The sequence below is a fragment of the Microcebus murinus genome, chromosome 5 (assembly GCF_040939455.1).
Source record: "Microcebus murinus isolate Inina chromosome 5, M.murinus_Inina_mat1.0, whole genome shotgun sequence".
In the NCBI taxonomy this organism is placed as follows: domain Eukaryota; kingdom Metazoa; phylum Chordata; class Mammalia; order Primates; family Cheirogaleidae; genus Microcebus; species Microcebus murinus.
In genome coordinates, this window is record NC_134108.1 from 50,882,185 (window position 1) to 50,907,342 (window position 25,158).

Below are 25,158 nucleotides of genomic sequence, written 5' to 3' on the forward strand. Positions count from 1 at the left end.
TATATCAGATGATAATAGATATGGAAAAAATAAACTATCCCTCTGTGCCTCAGTGTCCTGATCAACAAAATGGAGATAACTACCACTTCACAAAATGGCTGTCAGTTTAGATGAGATGGCACATGTGACAGCTTGGGGATACCACGGTGAATGAGACAGTCTGCCCCAGGTAGTTTACTGGCAATTTGGTAAATGAGAGATTTCTTCCCACACCCACTTGGCCTGCCAGGATAAAACAAATGTTGCTGTTCTCCGAGGTTTAAATTGGCTAGAATAACCTGCATGTAATTTATTCCAAGTATGTTTCTCTTCAATCAGTAGATGCCATTCTGTTCATTAAGTGCCATGTAAATGAAACTTTAAAATAGCGAATCATGGCCAGGTGCAGTGGCTCAAACCTGTAATCCTAGCACTCTGGGAGGCCAAGGTGGTAGGGATCACTTGAAGTCAGGGTTTGAGATGAGCCTGAGTAAGACCCTGTCTATACTAAAAATAGAAAAAATCAGCACTGGGCGTGGTGGCACACACCTGTAGTCCCAGCTACTCTGGAGGCTGAGGCAGGAGGATCGCTTTAGCCCAGGAGTAGGAGGTTGCAGTGAGCTATCATGGCACCACTTCTTTCTAGCCAGGGTGACAGAGCAAGACTCTGTCTCAGAACAAATAGGCAAACAAAAACCAAATCATATTTTTCTATTGACACATGCAGTTTGAGAGACTCTGCTATCATAGTAATCCTCTCCCTTACTACCTCTGTTGGTGGCCATTTAAAATATCTATACGGTCTTAATGTTAATTGGCTGGCAACATTTATGTTTATGAGAGCTAATGGGTTTGAACTCAGGCAGCCAATCATGGGATCTTTTCTCTGGTGGAAATTCTTTCCGTGGAAGATGAACACATGCAATCTGTTTCCTGCCAGTACTCCATCCCTTCCAGTTACCTCTTTTCTTGGTCTCTTGTACCCAAATTCAGTGTTGATTTTAGAAAAATAAATGAGATTTTCCTTCTAAACCATCATGTTGCAATAATATATAGTTTTACATCTCTATTATTTTTCCATTCATTTTTTAAAACTCATTTTTCCTGCTAAAATCTATGATGTGTTTCACTTTTGCTATTCTCTCCCCCACACCCAATTTGCCCTTGAGGTATTATCTGTTTCTCTATAAAAGTAATTCATCATTTCCCCCCAACTTCCTGATTTTTACTGGCTTCTTCCATCTGCTATTATATCTTTTACATTTGGCATTAGCCTCTTCATAATATGTTATGTAAATACCAGCTGAATGACCTTCTACCTTTTTGTCTTTTTCAACTTGTTCAAATAGAAATGTTAAATTTTAAATTTAAATTTTACACAATTGAATCATGTTCATTAGCTAATAGAACTGATACTCCAATCACTAAATATCCATTACTTATATTAACACATTCTTTTTGATTAAAAAATGCCTGCTTACTAGCAGAGTAAAACCATAAAAAATTGTAGAAGATTAATCTGAGAGAGCAGTTCTCCTGCATTTCAGTGGCAGAGTCTATTGAAGCTGGGACTGCAAGTTGAGAAAAGCACTAAGGACTAAGGGAACACTTAAGTTCATTTGATTTATTCTTTGCACAGAAGGACTGTGGTGGTGGGAGGTGTAATTCACAGCACATTAGCTCTTAGCCAGTGTCACTGCTTGAGTGGTGGTGTGAGTCTTGTGTGTCTGTGTGGTGTAATGAGGCCTGTATTCCAACGCTCAATTTTTCTACCCTCTTGCTTTGATGCCAAATTGATTTTTTAAGAATGTGAACAAAAGGGGTCTGTGTGTAAAATTTATTTAAGAGTTTTACACACATTTTAAGAGTTTTCAGTGTGACCAAAATATTATTTTTTTAAATGGCCCTATTTTATTCCATTAGTATTTTTCAATAAATCTTCAATGATCATTTCAGTGAGGAAATCTTTGTTGCTGTTGTTTTTCTGGTGGCATGTTTAATTCCAGCATGGCCAGCCACATCTTGCTGCAAGTGTGTTCAATTATGACGTTATCTTATACTTCTTTTTTATTTCAATTATATTTCAGTATACTATGGGTGGTCAGTAACCATTTCCATAAAGCTCCTGGCTTGGTTTCTTCTCTGTTCAACAACCCCTACACCCTACCCCCATTCTACTTTCTCTCCTCTCTTCATTCCTTTTTTTTCTAGGCTCCTGTCTTCTGCCACATGCCCATCAAACCTAATTGCAGCTTCGAGAGGACTTTGATGAGGCAGTTCCTTCGCCCTGCTGTCCCTTGGGGATTTAATGCCGGTGGATGTGCATGTGGGCCTCGAGCCATGTCAATGGCTGCTGCAGCTCTCGGATTCTAAAGGCTGGTCACCTCAGGCCCTAAAGTTGTTTCAAGTCTAGGACATTTTAGTCTCAGGACAGATAAAGCAGTAATAATACAATTTGGGTCATTTTGTCAATGGAAATTAACCTCCAGTTCTTCTGCTAATTTTATGTAAAAATCTGTGACATGCAGACTATTTTTAGTCTCTCTCAAATTATAGTGCTTTAAAAAACAATTTTCATGAGTGTTAATTTTTTTTACAACTAATATTACTGTCATTGAATTCCTGTGTGTGTGTGTGTGTGTGTGTGTGTGTGTGCTTATTTATTTATTTATTTATTTAATGTCATTTCTATGATACCATTTAAACTTTGGCCCTGTGTCTAAATCTTAGAAAAATTAAAGGTGAAATATGAGAACCCAAAAGACACCCAACATAGGGCTCTGGGGTTCATTAAATGTGGGTTAGCTTTTTTTGTTCAAATGAGAAACACAACTATAATGTAGTAAGTCATTTGTCATCTTAAAATTCTGTTGTTTTTAAAATATATTGTTTCTTTCCTCCAGACTTAAAAAGAGAACTTATGCAACTTAGAAAATAAATCACCCATAACCAATAAATCCATTGATTAACACTGTTATCATTTGGTAGTATTTTCTTCCTATCCTCACTGTTTTTTTCATTTTTAAAATCTAATATTCCAAATACACAGAAAAATGAAAGAACACTTTGTGTATAGAACATCTATAAAATGACACCCAGATTTACTATGTTAACCTTTTGCCATATTCTAGTTTTTGTCCATGGCCTTGTTTATGTGTATTGTATATGTGCATATTTTCAAACATAATTGAGATCATATTATATAGACAGTTTTGTATTCTATACTTTCATTTAACATTTTAGTGTTTTCCCATTTTATTAAATTTTTTAATGCTTTGTCGCAACACTGAATTTGTGCTAGTATATGAACAAATTTTCTGTTTTTAAAAAGTGATGATTCTATTTCTATTTAATTAATTTTACATTGTATTTCAAGTTCTTTTACTGTATCACATACTATGACTTAAAACACTATTTTTTAAAAACTGCAGTTACAACTCATTACTGGGTTACAAAAATTAGCAGGTTGCAGTCAGCATATAAAAATAATAGAAAAGGCCGGGCGCGGTGGCTCAAGCCTGTAATCCTAGCGCTCTGGGAGGCCGAGGCGGGCGGATTGCTCGAGGTCGGGAGTTCGAAACCAGCCTGAGCGAGACCCCGTCTCTACTAAAAATAGAAAGAAATTAATTGACCAACTAAAAATATATATACAAAAAATTAGCCGGGCATGGTGGTGCATGCCTGTAGTCCCAGCTACTTGGGAGGCTGAGGCAGGAGGATCGCTTGAGCCCAGGAGATTGAGGTTGCTGTGAGCTAGACTGACGCCACGGCACTCACTCTAGCCAGGGCAACAAAAGTGAGACTCTGTCTCAAAAAAAAAAAAAAAAGAAAGAAAAAAAATAATAGAAAAGATCAGAGTATTCTTATGGTCCTTTGGCAGAAACTGTGCATGCTGTGGTCAATACTTTTATTTCAGTTGCCTATATATAATTTGAAAAAAAATTTTAACTAGGAGTCACAGTAATAAACATTATTAGGAATCTTCTCAATCAACCTGCCTCATGTATGTTAGAATTTGACATCCATTTTTATGCTTACATTTTCTGGATAGATTTATTGAGATTGGATATAGGGAAAATGGGGGAATAAAATAGTAAAGCACACTCTCTACCTCTAGGTTTTAGCATTGGAGGGAGTTCCTTCCCCTCAGGGTGATTCTTTCCCACTCAGTTTTACTTTGGGGGTCTTTGATTAATCAAGGGTCATGGTCCCTCGTACATGTAAATTGTTTCCTTAATATTTGATTATAAATTTATCAAAAATTGGAATTTAGATCATTAGAATCCTGAATTCTTAAGCACAAATCTCAAAAGTTTTCCTCCATGCCCCAGTACTGCCAATCCACCTCAACTGTCCATTTGGAAGTACCCCTATTTTCTGTTCAAAGTGAGGGCAGCTTTCTCTCATGAGCACTGGTGCCACAGCCAATTTAGTCCATTCTCCTGAGGAAAGAAAGCACGTAAACACTTTAACAAATTAAATTCTCTCTAAAACTTAAGGAATACATCCTTTGATAAGGTACATTTTTTTTATATAGTATTTTTTTTCCTTTTATTTCATCATATTATGGAAGTACAAATATTGTTAGGGTTACAAATATTGCCCCTGCCCCCCCTCCCTCCCCCCATGTGTCCAATCCCCCGGGGGTGTGCACCACACACGTTATGAAAGCATACACCCCTTTCCTCCTCCCCCTCCCACCTGCCCACCACCCGATAAAAAGGTTTTTTTGTTTGTTTTTGACATTTTGGTTACATTGTATATCTTTGGCTCTCCCTAAGAATGGTTAGAATTATGTACTTCCCCTCCGAAGTGCTCACCACATCCCTAAGATTGGATCCTCCCCCCCCCCGCCCCCGAATCCCTGGTGAGCATTGCCACCATTTGAAAACCATAGTTTTAATCAGTCAGTACCAATTTGATGGAGAGTAGACGCGGGGCCCATTTTCCATGTCTTGTGTCGCCTCACATTGGATAACAAGCTTAAGTTTAATCCAGCATAGCATAAACAGTGCTAGCTCACAGTCATTTCTTAGGATTGGGTAATATTCCATTGTGAGCATATACCACATTTTAATTATCCACTCATGAATTGACGGGCACTTGGGTTGTTTCCATGACCTTGCAATAGTGAATTGTGCTGCTATAAACATTTGGGTGCAGATGTCTTTATAATAGAATGTCTTATGCTCTTTTGGGTAGATGCCCAACAATGCTATTGCAGGATCGAATGGTATTTCTATTTCTAGCTGTTTAAGGTATCTCCAAATTCTTTTCCACAAAGGTTGTACTAATTTGCAGTCCCACCAGCAGTGTAGGAGTGTTCCTGTCTCTCCGCATCCTCACCAGCATTTGTTGTTTTGGGGTTTCTTGATATAGGCCATTCTTACTGGGGTTAGATGGTATCTCATTGTGGTTTTGATTTGCATTTATCTAATAATTAGAGAAGTTATATATAGTAATTTTTTCAACATAGCATCAAAATAACAAATCTCAGCATGCTCTAGAATGTGCTGGGGCTTTTTTTCTGTGTGGCTGTCCCTTTTAAAGAAATTATGAATTAGGAAAAGGTACTTAAGACTTCAGAGGTGAATGAATGTGGCAAATGGTTAACAGAAAGAGAGATGAGGAGGGCTAGGAATAGGAATAAGTCTGTTTGGGGAGATGCATGAAGTGGAAAGTCTGCTGCCCTACTCCATGAGCTAGTCATTCTCTCATCTTTCATTTTTTTTTTTTTTTTTTTTTTTGAGACCTATTCTGTGTCACTTACTCTGCTGGGTACAGGACATCCAAAGATGACTAAGCCTGAGTACCTTCAAGGGTCTCACAGCCTTGTGAAGGAGTCCTGTGAACAAATAATTAAATAGCAAGGCCACAAAGCATAAGCAAGCCCGACCTTGGGAGTCTAAATTATGTTTAAATGTTGACACTTCTGTTATTAGTTGACTAGTGTGACTGGTAATTGATTAACTTTTCTGAGCCTTCTTGCTAATTTCCCTCATTTGTAAAGAGATATTACTAGTTACCTTGCATAGTTTTTGTGAGAATTAGAGCATATGCATGTAGAACAGCAGATGCCTGGCATTAGAGCATGTGATAGTTGTTACTGTCTATGTCATTGCTGTTATCATTATTATTCAGTGTGTTAAGTGCCCAACTAGAGGTTTATGATAAGTGCCATAAAAGCCCATGGAAGAGGCAACTGTTGGCCCTAATTTCTGTGTATCACGTCATTGTAGTTCTTTGCCTCCATTGTGTACATACACTTCTTTATCAGTGTCTGCGAAGAGCCCTTTTATTTGTTTGTAGACACGATACATTCCTTCATGTTGGTTATTCATCCTTCTTAGTCCCCTAAGCATAAGAATTCTCCAGGATTCCTTTTCCCTTCCTTTCTCTTCTCTCCCTTTCTTCTCCCTATCCCTTCATTCTTTTCTCTTCTCTTTCCCCTCAGGAGCTCATCCATCAATTGCTACTGCTTCAGGCATTATTCCTATGAAGATGATTCCCAACTCTATATCTATAGCATTTCCAGCTGCCTGCTGGGCATCTCCATCTGGAAGTTCTCCTTGCATTCAAAGTTAACATGTCCAAAACTGAACTCATTAACTCCGCATTAGCTCTCCTTCTTCTTTCCAATCCCCACTAATGGTAGCATCATTACCTCCAGCAAACAGGTTGGAATCTTAAATGCATCCCTTACCTTTCCTTTGCTTCCTGATCCCTCCCTGATGTCTCCTCATCCAGTCAGTTGGCCAAACTAGCCTATTCCACCTCCATACTGCTGCCATCATTCAGCTTTTCTTCTCCATCACTGTTGTCACTGCCCTAATTTAGGCCCTCATTATCTCCCCCCAGACTGCTGGAAGAGGCTCCTCCTAACTAGTCTTCCTTCTTCTTCCACTTCACCCAATGCAGCCACTGCCAGATTAGCAGTATTAGGCCCAGAGTAACAGTTTTAGTCTTGAGCTCTAATCACATTACTCGCTTGTTGACAAACCATCCATGTCTCCAGACTGCCTGCAAAATAAAGTCCAGACTCTTAACCTGACTTTCACGGCCCTTCACTCTCTACTGTCTGTTTTCCTGGCTTTGTTCACCTTCACATGTTGCCCAAATGGATAGCCCCAGCTCTTGAAACTGCTCCCCATTCTTCTACCTTCTTATCACTGCTTATCCTGTTTCTTTCTCTAAAATACCCTTCCTTCTATTCCAATAATCCTATTCCCATCCCCTCTCCTGCTTCAATTCTCTACTCAGAGAAATTTGACAAACTTTCAGGCTCAGTCTGAATGCTATCTCAACTGTAAGGGGCACTTCTAGCAAAAAGCAATTTTCTTTCTTCCTCTGTGTACTGACTGATAGCTGTTTGTTATTCTGCTGTCTTCATTATCTGTTCCTTGTATTATTCAGTTTAACCATATTTTGAACCTACTATTATGGCTCTTATAGCTCTTATTTCTTTGTCTATTTCTCATGCTTGGTACATGTGCATTGAATTTGAATTTGAGATGTATGGAAAAAGGCCATAGCGGTGATTTAAAGATTTGGGATACTTATAGGATTGGATTAAGGAGGAGAAATTAGTTAATAGTTGTGGAAAGATATGATGATGTAATGAGAACAGTAGTCAGCCACCTAAAGCATAGTGTAAGAAGAGTACAGAGATGGCTTGCCCAGTAAGCATTGCCCAACTCAGTCCTTATTTCCATGAAATTGTCCAGTTATTAGAATATTAGTGTTATTAGCATGTACTATTCATCTCTTATAGATCTAGAGCAGAATTTTAAAGGAGACCAAGATTCCCCCCCCCAAATTCAATTTATAGACTTTTCAGAATAATATTAATTATTTAAAATTAGTGATATCTCTATATTGGCTAATTTTCCAGGACTACATAATATGCAACATTTATATAAATTAAATCAAAATATTATTTTAGGTGTGGTGTATCTCCAGTTTGTCCACCAAGCTGCCCCCATATTTTTTAGGAACTATTGCAAAAGCCTTCTAACTGGACTCTGCATAGTCACTTGATTTCCTCCTCCCCAAGTTATTTTTCCACACTGATGATAGAAGACTTTTATGTTTTGTTTTTTAAAATATCTGATTATGTGACTGGCTGCTTAATAAAATGCTGCAGTGCCTTCACATTGCCATTGGATAAAGAGCAAACCTCTTATGGCCAGTTCATCCTGGGTGGTCTGGTCCCTGTCTGCTCTCAGTCTCATTTCATAGTTTCCTACAGTGCTCTCAGCCTTGCATATGCTGGTTCTTGTGCTGGGAACATGCTCCCCTTACCTGTTCCCCTCCCACACCCCTCTTTTATATCTGTTCTTCCTTTGGATATCAACTCAGGCTTCACTTTCTCAAGGAAGCCTCTGATTTTCTGACCAAGTTAGTTCCTCTTTTCTATGCTGTCATGGCACTGTTGTTCTTTTTCCTTTGTACCATTTATTGCCATTGTGGTTTTACATTTACTTGTGATTCTTTTGTCGTTGCCAATCTCTTTCATTAGACCATAAGTTCTGCAAGTTTCCAGCCTAGAACAGTGCCTGATGTATGGAAGGTGTTTACTCTGTATTGACTGAATGAATGAATGAATGATGAGGTTTTTGTTTATATTAGCTGAAAGGAAAACAATTCTGTAGAACTTTAGTGATAAAGATTTTAAGATACTAAATATTGTTTTCATTTATGACACTTTGATGACAATAAAGTTCTCTTCCAATTTTTATACATATTGTGGAGTATTAGATAATTAAATGTAGTAAAGTGAGAACATATAGAATCACAGAGTAAGAAAAAAACCCTCAGATGTCAAATATTCCAGGCTTCTAAGTGTTACATCCAAAGCTCTGGAGCTTCCCAAACATCTCTAGTAATAAAGGGCTCTGCATGATCAGGGGCTGCTCCATTTTTTCATTTATTCATGTTGAGCCAAAATTGGCCTGCCATAGCTTCCCTCCATTAGTGTCAGTCTCTACTGTAATACTTACTATTAATATTATCTGTATAAGCTTAGCATCTTAGAGATTTTCTTCCCCTACCTCAAGAATAAAATTTCTTATTCTCTTTTGGTTGTGAGCTAATTTTTGAGTCTATCTCAGTACTTTTAAAAAAAGATGTTAGTGAAGTGAATTTAAAGAAATAGTGTTTTAGAAACAGTTATTTAATTTACTCAAGCTCTTTGTCTGTCCTGTAGGTTAACTACTGTCTTATGTGAAAATTACTGATCAGAGGATGTGCTTTTCTGAATACTCTATTAATTTTTGTCAACTAGTTCATTACGCTTTCTTTTCCTGACCTTTTCAGTAGTGCATTATGAAAGGGGCAAGTATTTCATTGATAATAGTGATTGGGGAGTGGGAAGAATTCCTTAATTATTATTATTTGGGGAGGTAGAAAAGCAAGATTACATATGCTAGCAGAGTAGGGAAGACTTTTTGAGAGATAGAAGGGGAAAAGGAGTAGGAGAAAGAAAATATAGGTGTTGAGAAAAAAATAGATTGCAAAATAGTAACAAGGATTGAGAATGTAATTTGCTGATCACTTGATCACCTATTCCACAGTATTATATACTTTACCCATGTTGTCTCTTCCATACAATGACTATAGAAAGTAGACATTGTTACCCTCATTTTATAGAAAGGTGACAGTCTCTTAGTCATACTGCTAAGTGAATGACAGAAGTATTTTTCAGACCTAGGCTTGTCTGGTTCTAAAGACAACTGTTCTAATTTGACATAGCATATAGTTTTGCATATGAGATGAAGCAGATGGAGAGTCACTATATAGCATAACGGTTAAGAGTGTGTAGGCCGGGCGTGGTGGTTCACGCCTGTAATCCTAGTACTCTGGGAGGCCAAGGCAGGAGGTTCGCTCAAGGTCAGGAGTTCGAAACCAACTTGAGCAAGAGCGAGACACTGTCTCAACTAAAAATAGAAAGAAATTAATTGGCCAACTGAAAATATATATAGAAAAAATTAGCTGGGCATGGTGGCGCATGCCTGTAGTCCCAGCTACTCAGGAGGCTGAGGCAGAAGGATCGCTTGAGCCCAGGAATCTGAGGTTGCTGTGAGCTAGGCTGACACCATGGCACTCTAGCCCGGGCAACAGAGTGAGACTCTGTCTCAAAAAAAAGAGTGTGTGTGTAGACTCTAGAGCCTGTTGGCCTGGGCTCAAATCCTGGCTCCGGCAAGGCCCTGTTACCTATCAGCTATGGTACTTTGGGTACGTTGCTTGATCTTTCTATGTGCCTCATTCTCCTCATCTGTAAAATCAGACTAATTGTGGTACCTTCCTCTTAGAGTTGTAAATAATTTAGTTAGTATATAGTAAAAGAACTCCTGACATACAGAAAGCAATATATAAAGTATAATATAAGTGTTTGCTGCTGCTATTCTTAGTAGTAGTAGTAGTAGTAGTAGTAGTAGTAGTAGTATGTGTGTATGTATCCTATGAAAGGTCCCATCTCTGAGAAGTTTGAGGAAGATGCTGTCAAAACTGTTGTCAGAGCCATTTCATCAGTGTGACTCAGTCTGACTTGTCTCAAGGCTCACCTCTTAGAGTACTCTGTGTCATCATATCCTTCATCCCATACCAGGCCCAGCCCCCAAAACACACAGACACACACACACACACCCTCACCTTTCTCTTTTCCCATTCTAGAATTAAAAGCCATTTCAGATCTTCTCTTTTATTATAAAAGAAAGGACGAATAAAGTTTCCCTGCAAGTAATATATAAATAAGGATCTAGTAGCCTAAGTTAAAAGTTGCAATTCAAAGTGAAAAATTTAGAACAAGCTCTTATTTTACATTTTCTTTTTCCAAAATAGAGTGCTTCCCAGCCTCCCTGCAATCCAGCTCCATAGGATTTAAGCCGATTGTTACATGCTAATAGTTCTGGGGCATTTCTGATGATTATTTGCTTCTGTTGTGAAGTTTCTTTATTACTTTAACTTCCTTTCCCTAAAAAATTAGAACTTTTTAAAAAAAATCACTAACTCTTCTAACTTGCTGATGATCACTTACTTAGTTAAGGAGAACATATGAGCAGAGAAAGAGCTATAGCTGTTACTTTGCAGAAAACCTAAATATTTGTCTTATTTTGAAACCGGTGAAAGGTAAAAAAGGGCCCTTTTAAAAATTTCTGTTTGGAAGCTTGAGGGGCAAAGATTTTCTTAAGTAATAGACTATTTCTGGTTGTGTTAACTTTATTAGCTTTAGTTAATTCTTTGTTCAGAACTCACCAAGAAGTCTTAATAATTCAATGAAGTATTATAATACTAATTTTTAATGTTTTTTATCATATTCAAGAACTGTATTTATGTATTATTTATGCTGTATATGCTATAATATAATCTATTTGATTACTGCTCATTAGCATTGGTCTGAGTATTAATTTATCATAATATATATCCATAGTTTTCTTTTCCTTCTTTTTTTTCAATGATGCCATTTAGTTCTTGTATAACAACCATTTACAATGCTTTTTTTTTTTGAGATAGAATCTCGCTCTGTTGCCCAGGTTAGAGTGCCTTGCCGTGGGTCAGCTTAGCTCACAGCAACCTCAAACTCCTGGGCTCATGCGATCCTCCTGCCTCTGCCTCCCGGATAGCTGGGACTACAGGCATGCGCCACCATGCCCGGCTAATTTTTTTTAGATATTTTTAGTTGGCCAATTAATTTCTTTCTATTTTTCAGTAGAGACAGGGTCTCACTCTTGCTCAGGCTGGTTTCGAACTCCTGACCTTGAGCGATCCTCCTGCCTCGGCCTCCCAGAGTGCTAGGATTACAGGTGTGAGCCTCCATGCCCAGCCAACCATTTACAATGCTTTAAAAAAAAAAAATGTAGTCCTAGAAAGTATTCCTAGCCTCAGGTATAGCAGAAATTATAAAAGTTCAATCCTCATAGCAAAAAAAAAAAAAAAAAATACAACATTCTAATTTAAAGTCCTACTGTAGGTGGGGAACCTAAGGCCACATGTGGCCCTCTAGATTCTTAAGTGCGGCCTTTTGCTTGACTCCAAATTTTACAGAGCAAATCCTTTTATTAAAAAGAGTGCAGCAGAGAAAGATGAAGTTTTTCTTTCTTCCTTTGGTGCTTGAAAAAGCACAATATTGAAATCAGAAGGCTGCAGGTTCCTCACCCCTAATCCTTTCCTTCTCTGAGCTGCATCTCTACCTGTGAAAACAAATCATTTTTTTACCATTCCCCCCTACCACCATCATCTCCAAACAGTAACACTTCATCTAAGCCAAAGAATTTATATTTCAGTTGCTATCAACTACCACAAGGCAGTTTAAAACTGTGGGGTCTTATTGTCATCAGAGCAAATGATTCAGATTGTGAGCTGGGATATAGACAGCGGGAAAATCCAGAAAGAGGAGGGGTCAACATCATCAAGTCTCACAATTTGAGATTGTCACCCATTCAGAGGTGGGGAACCTGCAGCCTCAGGGCCACATGTGGCCCTCCAGATCTCCAAGTGTGGCCCCTCGACTAAATCCAAATCTTAAATTTTTTTAGGATTATAATACTTCATTAAATTATTAAGACTGACTTGGTGAGTTCTGAACAAAAAATCAGTTAAAGCTAATAAAGTTAACACAGCCTTTAGGTTGTGTTGTGCCCTATGGGATTTGTTCTGTAAGATTTGGGTTCTGTCAAATGGCCGTACTCGAGGATCCAGAAGGCCACATGTGGCCCCAAGGGCGCAGGTTCCTCACCCCTGCTGGGGTGAGCATATTTTTAGTAATTTTCTAACTTGATCTGACAGATCCTGTGAGGGTATATTAATCTTCTTGCTTCTTTACTTGTTGGCAGGGAACTTGTACACGACAGCCGGCATAACCTCCAGTTGAGGGGCTTAGTGGTGCTGCTTATTTCTAAAGCAGCTGGGCCCAGCAGCATGAACGCTTCATGTCAGAACTATGATATGGTCAGTGGGATCTACTCATGGTAAGAAGAAATTAGTCTTTTAGAAATTAGACATTGCTCTCTAAATTGTGTTTTCTTCTACTGGACAGTGCTCAATGGAAATTGTTGTTTAGCTCTTTGTCATCCTCTGATTCAAAGATAGATTAAAGCATATTATAAGGTTAAAAATGGATTTCTGTTGTTCCTAATAAGTCAGATAGTCTTGGTCAGCTCTATGCATAACTCTGGTAAATTTTTCCACACATTTGTATCAAATACTTTCATCTCTGCCTTAGGCATTTAAAATTTTCTATTCATCACTTCCCCCTCCTGCTATTATGCTATCATTGTGTCTCTTTTGAGACCTCTGTGTCACTTAGTTCAGGATTTATGATTTTCAGACCTATTCAAAATGATACCTAGTTGTATAAAGATTGATGCTACTACCATTATAGGAGATGGAATCTACTCTTTTACTAGTTACTGGAATAAGAAAATTTTACATCTTACATATTTAGATTAAAAAATAAATTTATAAGTATGTATTACTCAATTTTTGCTACATATAAAATGAACTTAAAATTTTCAGTTTTGCTTAGAAAAATCACTGCTTTTATTTTTAGTAACAGCATATCAGCAATAATGTTATTTAATCCTAGTAGTATGCTTGACACTGTGTTAAAAGTCTATATAGAAGTAATAACCTGCAGGTGGTCTTTGGCATGTGAAATTAAAACAGCCCTAAAAACATAGGTAACAAGGAAATTGTTTTCACTAAAAGAAGCATTTCTAGAAACTTTGACTTGCAGCTAATTGACTTTGTTGATTTACTTTAAAAATCAATCTACATCTTTGATTTTTTTTAATTCTTAGCAGTCTTACCCTTAATTTTTTTCTTCCATAATATTTAGAGGTGACTGTTGCTTGCCAGCTATGTAGTCCAATGAGCATTCCTCACTAACAAGCAAAGGTAACTGTTGTGGCTACAAATGCCCACTCTTCCAGCCAATATAATTTTTTTTTTCAGTAGACCTTTTACCATTTATCTACATAAGTATCTTACCTATAAGGGATATCCTGGGAGCATTTTCAGAGCCTACTCACTCCGAAATAATTTTTATTTGTTTAGTGCTTTTAGGTTACTAATCATTTTTATGACAGTCAGCCACCCCATTTGAGCTTTATAATAATGTAATAGGTAAGAATTGCTATACTTATTTTACTCTTAAGAAAACTGATTAAAAAATCTGAGACTGTTCCAGGTGATACAGCTGGCAAATGGGGAAAGTTGAAGCCCTAACTATAGTTCTCTTCTTTCCAAATCTCATGTTTTTTTTTTTCCTGATTTCATTCCACCCTTCTAGTCTGTTTCAAAGAATATATTTCAGTTGCAGATTAGAGTAGCCATTAATTTAGTATGCAAAAAAGGTCTTCTTGTAATTATGTCTTAAAAAACTTTTAAATGGAAAGCTTCTTGGCAAATCTTTAATACATGTACATCCTTCCCCAAAATCTATTTTAATTTTGAACTCCAAATTTTACCTTATAAATTTTGTAGAAAATCCTTGGTTAAGTTTAGTTGAGATAACTAAAGAAAATACATAAAGATTTAGAATGAATACTAATGACCTGTTAATCCCTAGAAAGCAAATGGACCTCATATCACCTTATATCCTATGTATCTCTATTTCCTGATAGGAATTCCATTGATTTTCGGTTTGTTGACTTGGACCCTGTCGTATTGGTTAGTTATGTGCTTGTACATTTGGGTAATCACACATTTGTCTAATGAACACCAGCTATGTTATGTTATCTCTAATCCTAAAATAACTCTTAGAAGGTACTACTTGATGCATAATAGATTTCAGTAAGTATTTGTTGGATAAGTGAATTATCCCCATTTTATAGAAGAGGTAACCAATACTGAGGTTAAGACATTTCTAAAATCTTCTAGGTAGAAAGTGATAAATTTGGGATTGCAATTCTATTTTTATTTTAAAGTTTGTACCCATTTTACTAGGCAGGGGCTATGATCCGTATGTACATGGTGCACCGTGTATATACAGATAATATGAAACCTTGTGTCTGTAATTTCTTATCTAGCCTCCAGGAAAGAATTGTATTGCTTCTGATCCTTCACATACTATATTTGGTAGATGATCTTTGTAATCTAAGAAATCTGAGTAAAAGTACTTTGCAAAAGAGTAGATGTATATTATGAACATAAAAACTTCCCAATAATATAAATAAATTCAAGTGTATAGAATCGACAATCAAAATTAGGGAATAATCCTGGCATGTAGTTCCTGGCTGTTTTCGCAATCAAACTTGATCTAGTAATTCATTGGGGTGTTTGAGTGTTTTATACACTTGTTAATGTGAAAAAGTAATTTGGCATAGTACTGTGAGAAAGCATTAATTTGTTTCTCAACCCCTGAAATCATTTGTTTAGCTCCTGCTTCCTTAATTGTTCAAGTTAAACTTTGCTGGAGGCTTGTATATATAATGCCACAGTGAATTTTTTAACATTTAAGGTGAAGTACTGATTTGGGTGCTTTTTAGTTCACCTCCAAACTACTGAGATTCACATTGTTGGTGTTTTTCTCTCATAAACTTGACTTTGATGTCAGATAATGGGACCTGAGTAAATTACTTGAGAGACTAAACATGAATTAGGTTATCTCTTTTGTCTGGCCTAAGGATATAACTGGTGCTTATGGATGTCTCTAGTGAACTTACCACCTAATGGCCAAGAAAGATAGAATTTAGGCTAAAATGTGATAAGTATATTTTGAAAAACAGACAAGCGAGCCACATTTATAAACATGCACTATAGCCTTTTGCCAATGAGAACATGAGCTTTAGGTTCATTTTACCAACCCTGACTTTTAAAAAATTGGTTGCAGAGCCAGTCAAAAAAGTATTGCCAAATTTGCAAATATCCCTAGCCACAATTGAGAAAGTTTAGGCTTTTCTAGTGTAACGTGATTATTAAGTTTAAAGAAATTCTGGTGAATTTTTTTACTAATGGTTCTGCTTCCTCAGTTCCTTTATCGAGAACTGACTCATTTTTTTTTTCTCATGTAACTAGCAGTTAAAACCAGATCACAAAATGAACATATTTTCACTCTACCTTCCTTCCCTGAAATTTCTCAACCCCTTGACTGTTGTAGAAGAGAATGAAGCAAGCATGCCAAACACATTTTCTTTTCTTCCTTGACTACATTTCCCAGCTTCCCTTGCAGTTGCTGACCATGTGGCTGAGGTCTAGCCAATGGAGTATGAGCAGAAGTGATATTGACTATTTCCTGACCATAAAAATCTTGCATGTGTAATACTCCTTAAGCTGATGATTTGAAAGTGACCCATTCAAGATGAAAGATGCCTGTATCCCTTAAGCACTCTTGGAGGAGAGCTACCTACCTATCAGGTACATCCATATAGACTACATGTATGAGAGGAAAAATCTGTTTGTTAAGCCACTTAAATTTTAGGGCTTACAAATTATTCAGGCATTCATTCGGATGTTTTTTGGTCTATTAAGTGCCAGACTCAGTTCTGCTGCGGGGAAAAATATCAAATAGAGAAACAGACTGGGTCCCTTATGTTCTAATAGGAAGAGCTTACACTCTAATGAGAGAAAAAAAATATGCAAGTAGCAATTAGGAAACTTTTGGTAAATTTTAAGTCCTATGAAGAAAAAACTGAAAGGGTAGAGAGTGACTGGTGTATATGTGTGTTGAGATGGGTGTCACTACTTCAGATGAGATGGTCAGGAAAGACCCTCTGAGGAGATGGATCACCTGAGTCTGGAATGATGTGGAAGTAGCATTTTATAAGAATATGGAGCAGAGGGAACAGCAAGTACAAATGCCCTGAGGTAAGAATGAGCTTGACATATTCAAGGACTAGAAAGAAGGCCAGTTTGGCTGTTGCAGAGTGGATGAGGGGAAGATTTGTGAAAAAGAGAAGTACCCAGAGGCTAGATCAGGTATGACATGATAGGCCTTGGTAAGGATTTTATGTTTTATTCTAATTGCAAAGGAAGAAGTTGATAAATTTTCTGGTTTGTTTGTTTAGTGGGGGAAGAATATGATCTGGTTTACATGTTAAAAAATAAGTCAGGCTGCTGTGTGGCCAATGGACTGTAAAGGCATAGCCAGGATGTGGAACGTGGAAGCAGGAAAAAGTTCAATGGGATGTTCTGGCTGGACCCAGGGCCTGGAGTTCCAAAGTTTTGGATGCATTAAGATTAGCTATCTCTCTGCCTTAGAGCATCTCCTCCCCACCTTATGTTATCACATTTGCTAATTTACATAGAGACAGAGGATCTTCCTGTGGAAAAAGGGATGAATCAGAGATGTAACTCCCTTAGAAGAATGACTATCCTGCCCTCCCAGGGCCCTAGCTTATTAGAGCAGTAGAAGAACAACTGTCTGGGCCAATCAGACTCCTCCTGGGAATTTCAAATTGCAACTCAGTCTTAGCTGTGTACACTTGAATGTCCCGGCCCGCGGGACCTTCTGTTACTCGTGGGGTCAAGGGGGAATGTGCCTGAAAGAGATGGGCGAGAGAAAGGAACGAGACCAAGCAAAGGGTTGTCAAGGTCTACTTTACTTAGATTCTTAGTAGGTTTTATAAGCATACAGAAACAAGGAAGTAGAAACAAAAAATGCAGTGGAGTGACGGTGAGTCTTGGGTTTGGGCTAATCAGCCCCAATCAGTATCTTATCGGTATCGAGGTTTGTGACTGATTACTCGACCCCAACCTGGCAGGTGGTCGGGAACAATTGCAGTTAGCACACCCTGGAGCATTTTTCTAGGGCGAGCGAGGCCGTGGTAAGACAAGTCATAGGGGAGTTGAGGGTCTTTGAGAGTCCTTGCCTCTAACACTTGAACATGGAAATATAACAGCCATGTTTGGGCATATACACAAAATAATTGCAATAGGGTCTTTACAGGCATAGGGTCTTTTACAGAGGTAATCAAGTTAAAATGAGGTCATCAGAATGGACTCTAAGCCAATATAACTGGTATCCTTATAAAAAGGGGAAATTTGGGCACAGACACATATATAGGGAGTATGCCTTGTGAACTGAAGACAGCCATCTACAAGCCAGGGAGAAAGGCCTGTAGCAGATTCTGGCCTCACTGTCCTAGCAAACTCATATACATGTATAGGGAATAGAGGGATGAGGAGATGAGGTAGGAAAGAAAGGTTGAAGTCACATTGTGAAGGATCTAGAGAAGTAGGGCTATATCCTGGAAAAGCAGTGGGGTGCCATTTAAGAGGCAACAGAGTGGGCTTGGAATCTGGAAACAGACTGCCCCACCTGCTAGCTGTGCCTAAGTATGAACTTCAGAGAATGGTTTAAAGAATTAAATTAGTGATTAGCATAATACATGGCATAGTAAGCATCCTGTGTTTCCTCTTATTTTTAGCTATTATCACAAAGGTATTTAAGAAAGGGGGTCACAGTAATATGTCTGTGCTATACAACACAACTAAGTGATGCTTAGAAGATGACCCTGAGAGGTCAAGTTCAAGAGATAGAGTGTCAGCCAGGGAGTCACTGAAGTAGTCTACACAAGAGCTGAGCAGGAAAGCAGAGACTTAGAGAGGCTATGGAGTTTTTGCCCATAGCTAAAAATTGGCTGAGCCAGATTCAGAACCATTAGGTCCTATGATTTAATTCATTTTTTCTGTCAACATTTCCCAACTTCTGTTTCAGGGGGAAAGGTATCACTAGGTGTTCAGTGGGATAAAAGGTCCTGTGGTCAAATAAGTGTGGCCATGCCAGTTTAAACAGTTAAAAAGATGTCTTCATTCACAATTCTCAGATGTTACGTACATATGATGTGTATCATGAATCTCTAAGAGGAGATATTTCCCAATTATCTGACTACAGAACCCTTTAGCCCTTGTCAGTAGTACATCTTGTGGAATGCTACAAAAGGTTGGTAAATGTTCTTCTATTGCAAGATGCCTAACTTGGCTCCCTTGTGGGAATTCTGTGCAGCGGAAATAACAGTTTCATCAATGAGAAAACTGAGGTTCAGAAAGGTGAAGTGACTTTCTGAGGTCCCACATTAATTGATCAAGTAGGGGAAGAAATACCATGTTGGTTATAAATTGCCTGAATTCAAATCTTTATTCCATCACTTACTAGCTGTGTGATCCCAGACAAGTTAGGTAACCCCTTTGTGGCTTACAGGTAAATTTAAAAAGGAAATGTATCTAAAACCCTTGGAACAGTTCCTTAACATAAAATGTGCTTCACAAATGTTGTCTCTTAGTGTTATTCCAGGCCCCTGTCATGCTGCTCTATGTCCTTTATTAGGTTTTTCACTCCTTCAGGGCAGGCACTTAGCTTTGTATACCTTCGTATCACACCAGGACCTTGGACATAGTATTCATTTAAATCTTTATCTGGATGGCTGGACTTTCCATATAACATAAGTGTTCTAGACTGAAACAAACATTTTTTTTTTATTTCGGCATATTATGGGGGTACAGATTTTAAGGTTTCAATAAATGCCCATTTCCCCCTTCCCCCCACAAGTCTGAGTCTCCATCATGACCATCCCCCAAATGGTGCACATCTCACTCATTATGTATGTATATACCTGCCCCCTTCCCCCCTCCCACCTGCCCAATACCCTATTACTGTAGTACCTATGTGACCACTTAGGTGCTGTTCAGTTAATACCAATTTGCTGGTGAGTATATGTGGTGCTTGTTTTTCCATTCTTGGGAAACTTCACTTAATAGTATGGGTTCCAGCTCTAACCAGGAAAATATAAGATGTGCTATGTCACCATTGTTTCTTAGAGCTGAATAGTACTCCAAGGTATACATATACCACATTTTATTAATCCATTCTTGGATTGATGGACACTTGGGCTGTTTCCACAGCCTTGCAATTATGAATTGTGCTGCTATAAACATTCGAGTGCAGGTGTCTTTTTTGTAGAGTGTCATTGGGTCTTTTGGGTAGATGCCCAGCAATGGGATTGCTGGATCAAATGGTAGAATCACTTGTATCGCTTTAAGATATCTCCATATTGCTTTCCATAGAGGTTGAACTAGTTTGCAGTCCCACCAGCAGTGTAGGAGTGTTCCTCTCTCTCCGCAACCACGCCAGCATTTATTGTTTGGAGATTTTTTTTTTTTATTTCTGCATATTATGGGGGTACAGATTTTAAGGTTTCAATAAATGCCCATTTCCCCCCTCCCCCCAAAAGTCTGAGTCTCCATCATGACCATCCCCCAGATGGTGCACATCTCACTCATTATGTATGTATATACCCGCCCCCCTCCCACCTGCCCAATACCCTATTACTGTAGTACCTATGTGTCCACTTAGGTGCTACTCAGTTAATACCAGTTTGCTGGAGAATATATTTGGTACTTATTTTTCCATTCTTGGGATACTTCACTTAGTAGTATGGGTTCCAGCTCTAACCAGGAAAATATAAGATGTGCTATATCACCATTGTTTCTTAGAGCTGAATAGTACTCCATGGTATACATATACCACATTTTATTAATCCATTCTTGGATTGATGGGCACTTGGGCTGTTTCCACAGCCTTGCAATTATGAATTGTGCTGCTATAAACATTCGAGTGCAGGTGTCTTTTTTGTAGAGTGTCATTGGATCATTTGGGTAGATGCCCAGCAATGGGATTGCTGGATCAAATGGTAGATTCACTTGTATCGCTTTCAGGTATCTCTATATTGCTTTCCACAGAGGTTGAACTAGTTTGCAGTCCCACCAGCAGTGTAGGAGTGTTCCTCTCTCTCCGCAACCACGCCAGCATTTATTGTTTGGATACTTTTTGATAAAGGCCATTCTCACTGGGGTTAAGTGATATCTCATTGTGGTTTTGATTTGCATTTCCCTGATGATTAGAGATGTTGAGCATTTTTTCATATGTTTGTTGGCCATTCTTCTGTCTTCTTTAGAAAAGTTTCTGTTCAAGTCCTTTGCCCACTTTTTAATGGGGTTATTTGATTTTTTCTTCCTGATTTTCGTGAGTTCTAAGTATATTCTAGTTATCAGTCCCTTATCGGATGCATAGGATGCAAAAATTTTCTCCCATTCTGTAGGTTGTCTGTTTACTTTCATGACTATTTCTTTGGCTGTGCAGAAGCTTCGTAGTTTGATCAGGTCCCATTTATTTATTTTTGTTGCTGCTGTGATTGCCTTTGGGGACTTCTTTATAAACTCTTTGCCCAGGCCAATGTCTAGGAGAGTGTTTCCAACTTTTTCCTCTAGAGTTCTAATAGTTTCATACCTTAGGTTTAAGTCTGTTATCCAGCGTGAGTTGGTTTTTGTGAGAGGTGAAAGGTGTGGGTCCTGTCTTAGCCTTCCACAGGTGGCTGTCCAGTTTTCCCAGCACCATTTATTGAAAAAGGATTCTTTTCCCCAGCGTATGTTTTTGTCTGCTTTGTCAAAGATTAGATGGCTATATGAGGATGGTTTTATATCAGGATTCTCACATCTGTTCCACTGGTCAATATTCCTATTTTTGTGCCAATACCATATTGATTTAATTACTACAGCTTTGTAGTATAGTTTGATATCTGGCATATTAATGCCTCCCATTTTGTTTTTGTTGCCTAGAATTGCTCTTGATATTCGGGGTCTTCTTTGGTTCCATACGAAGCGTAAAATTATTTTTTCTATATCTGTGAAGAATGCTGATGGGATTTTAATAGGTATTGCATTGAATCTGTAGATCAGTTTGAGTAGTATAGACATTTTGATGATAATTGAGTCTGCCGATCCACGAGCATGGTATGGATTTCCATCTGTTTACATCCTCTGCTATTTCCTTCCTCAGTGTTTCATAGTTCTCCCTGTAGAGGTCTTTTACGTCCTTGGTTAAGTATATTCCTAGGTACTTTCATTTCTTTGTTGCTATTGTGAAGGGAATTGAGTCTTTGATTTGGTTCTCAATTAGATTGTTGTTGGCGTATATGAATGCCTCTGATTTCTGTGTATTGATTTTGTATCCTGAGACTTTACTAAATTCATTGATCAGTTCCAGGAGTTTCTTGGTTGAATCTTTGGGGTTTTCTAGATACAATATCATGTCATCAGCAAACAGTGAAAGTTTGATCTCTTCTGCCCCTATTTGGATACCTTTGATTCCATTTTCCTGTCTGATTGCTGTAGCCAAGACTTCTAGCACTATGTTGAACAGAAGTGGAGATAGTGGGCAGCCTTGTCTGGTTCCAGGTCTAAGTGGGAATGATTTCAATTTTTCCCCATTCAGTATGATGTTGGCTATGGGTCTGTCATATATGGCTTGTATCATTTTTAGGTATGTCCCTTCTATGCCTATTTTCTTAAGTGTTCGTATCATGAAAGGGTGTTGAATTTTGTCAAAAGCTTTTTCTGCATCTATTGAAAGAATCATGTGGTCTTTGTTTTTGCTTCTGTTTATGTGGTGAATTGCATTTATAGATTTACGTATGTTGAACCATCCCTGCATCCCTGGGATGAAGCCCACTTGGTCGTGGTGGATTATTTTTTTGATAAGTGTCTGGATTCGGTTAGCTAAGATTTTGTTGAAAATTTTTGCATCTATATTCATTAGGGATATTGGTCTGTAGTTTTCTTTTTTGTTGCATCCTTTCCTGGTTTTGGTATCAGAGTAATATTCGCTTCATAAAAGGTGTCGGGGAGGTTTCCGTTCTTCTCGATGTTGTGGAATAGTTTCTGCAAGATCGGTACTAGTTCTTCTTTGTAAGTGTGGTAAAATTCGGGTGTGAAGCCATCTGGACCGGGACTTTTCTTTTTAGGGAGATTTTTAATTGCTGTTTCTATTTCGGCTGTTGAGATTAGTCTGTTCAGGGAATCTATTTCTTCCTGGTTGAGCCTAGGGAGGCTGTGTGTTTCTAGAAATTTGTCCATTTCCTCCACATTTTCCAGTTTGTGTGCATAATGATTTTTGTAGTATTCATAAATTGTATCTTGTATCTCTTTGGGATCAGTTGTGATATCTCCTTTTTTATGCCTGATGGAGCTTATTAGAGATTTCTCTTTTCTGCTTTTCGTTAGCTTAGCCAATGGTGTGTCAATTTTGTTTATTTTTTCAAAGAACCAACTTTTTGTTTTATTAATCTCCTGAATAGCTTTCCTGTTTTCAATTTCGTTTAGTTCTGATTTGATCTTGTTGATTTCACTTCTTCTGCTGGGTTTGGGGTTGGTCTGTTCTTCTTTTTCCAGCTCTTTGAGTCGTTTCATTAGATTGTCTATTTGTGATCTTCTTGTCTTTTGGTTATAGGCATTTATGGAGATAAACTTTCCTCTCAGAACTGCTTTAGCTGTGTCCCAGAGGAGTTGATAACTTGTCTCTCCATTGTCGTTTTCTTCATAGAATTTTTTTATTTCCGTCTTGATTTCTTCATTTATGAAGTAATCATTTAGTAGGAGGTGGTTTAATTTCCACGTGAAACAAACATTTTAATCACACATTTTACAGTATGAGTAATTTATCATGGACTGTGACTTACAGTGACTTTACCTTATGTCCTTTGCAACCTCTAATTCAGGATATGAGATGTAATCAGACTCAAAGGACTCTTCATGAAACAGTCTTAATTTTAAACCTAGTTATCATGTAAAACATACATAATGTGACATTTAAAGAAGGAAAAGTGTTAGTGAAATGTCACCAAAAAAACATAAAATACAACATAACAAAAAAGTCTCGTGTAATATCCAGTGAAATATTTAAAGTCTCCTCAAAAGTTTTTCTTTATTTTGTTTTTTCCTTCATATTTCAACTTATTCCTTCCTTTATTACATTTTCTTTACTTACCTCTGTTCTCTACAGCTTCCATTCTGGTATCTATAAGGTTTGAAGTTTTACTGATAGGTTTTAGACTCCTCTGGGTTTGTGTTGTCCTGAACTCCATTTCCTCCAAGCTGCTGTGGGGGGACCATTGCAGTGGTGGTGTTCCTACCACCATCAGAATTGCAGCAGAGGGATTGACTGGACCACATGGAACCTCGAGGCAACCTGCCAATTTGAGGCAAAACCACTAAGTTGATTTAAAGATCTGCAGAGTCCTAGGACACACATGGTCATTTATAGAGGTCTTGTCTCCTTCTTGTCCACCTTGTTCTATCTCTTCTCTATTTGCTGTAGAGATCAATTTAGATATAAGTAGAATATGCAAGAATTAAAAAGCATTAAATGAGAAGTAAAGTGATTGTTAGCATTCTTGCCCTTTAGATGGTCTATTTGCCAGGATACATTGTGGATACTGACAAATTTTAAAGCATGCCAATTCTATTTGTAAAACAAGTATGTTTATTTCCTGTGTGACTTCCCAGTGGCAAGTGAGCTGATGAATAAAATTATGGACCAACCATTTTCTGTATTTATTTATAATGCTGATAAGAGAAGACTGTGTGCACTATGCACTTTTAAACATAGTTCAGGTGATTGTATTTTATCCATATTACCCCAACATTCATCATGTTCCTATCACACAGATGATAATGACTATGTGATCATGGCCGAATTATAGCTAGTAGTAGTGGTAGTATTTAATCTTGGAGCAAAGAAGACCTTGCTAAAAAGTTCTAAAACTCTGAAATTATAAATGAAAAGATTGAGATATTTGACTGCATAAAAAATAATTCTTCAATGGAAAAAAATCCCATGAAGTCAAAAGACAAATGTCCAAATTACAAAAACGTTTGCAACATGCATGACCAAGGGCAAAGTTTTAACCTACAAATCAATTTAAGATCTTATAAATTAGGAAGAAGGTAATATGACACAAACATGGACAAAGGACATGAACAGGTAGAGTTAGCTTAGAAACCATGTCATGCTGTCAGAATAAGGGCTTTATAGTCCCTGGGCTGACCTGAACTTTTATCTTTTGGCCTCTTTGACAAGATCCAATATACTAAGAAAATGCGCATATTTTTTTAAATAAAGAAAAGCAGGAATGAAGCAAAAGGATATCTTTAGATTAGCTTTTATAAGTTTACCATGTATGTTAAAATGGACACCATCAGTTTCTTGGCAACTGTGCTAATTCTTTATTCAACTCAGTGTACTATTTAATTGATTAAGGTTAAATTAATGATATACAGATGGTCCTTATGATGGTTCAACTTACAATTTTTCGACTTTATGGTGGGTTTATTGAGCTATAACTCCATTGTAAGTCAAGGAGCATCTGTACATATTAAGGTAATTGTTGGGATTAAAAAATTAATCAC

General features: G+C 37.7%; 1 protein-coding gene across 3 annotated transcripts in view; it reads left to right on the forward strand.

Moving 5' to 3' along the window:
* Positions 1 to 25,158, forward strand: part of PDSS2 (decaprenyl diphosphate synthase subunit 2) — a 242,489-nt gene that overhangs the window by 78,934 nt on the left and 138,397 nt on the right. The window contains exon 2 of one of the 3 annotated variants that reach the window (XM_012753145.3): positions 12,810 to 12,944. The exons of the other annotated variants lie outside the window; for them this stretch is intronic. Within the exon in view, the coding sequence (XP_012608599.1) occupies positions 12,810 to 12,944 (135 nt within the window). The remainder of the gene's footprint in view (positions 1 to 12,809; positions 12,945 to 25,158) is intronic. 3 annotated transcript variants of the gene reach the window in all.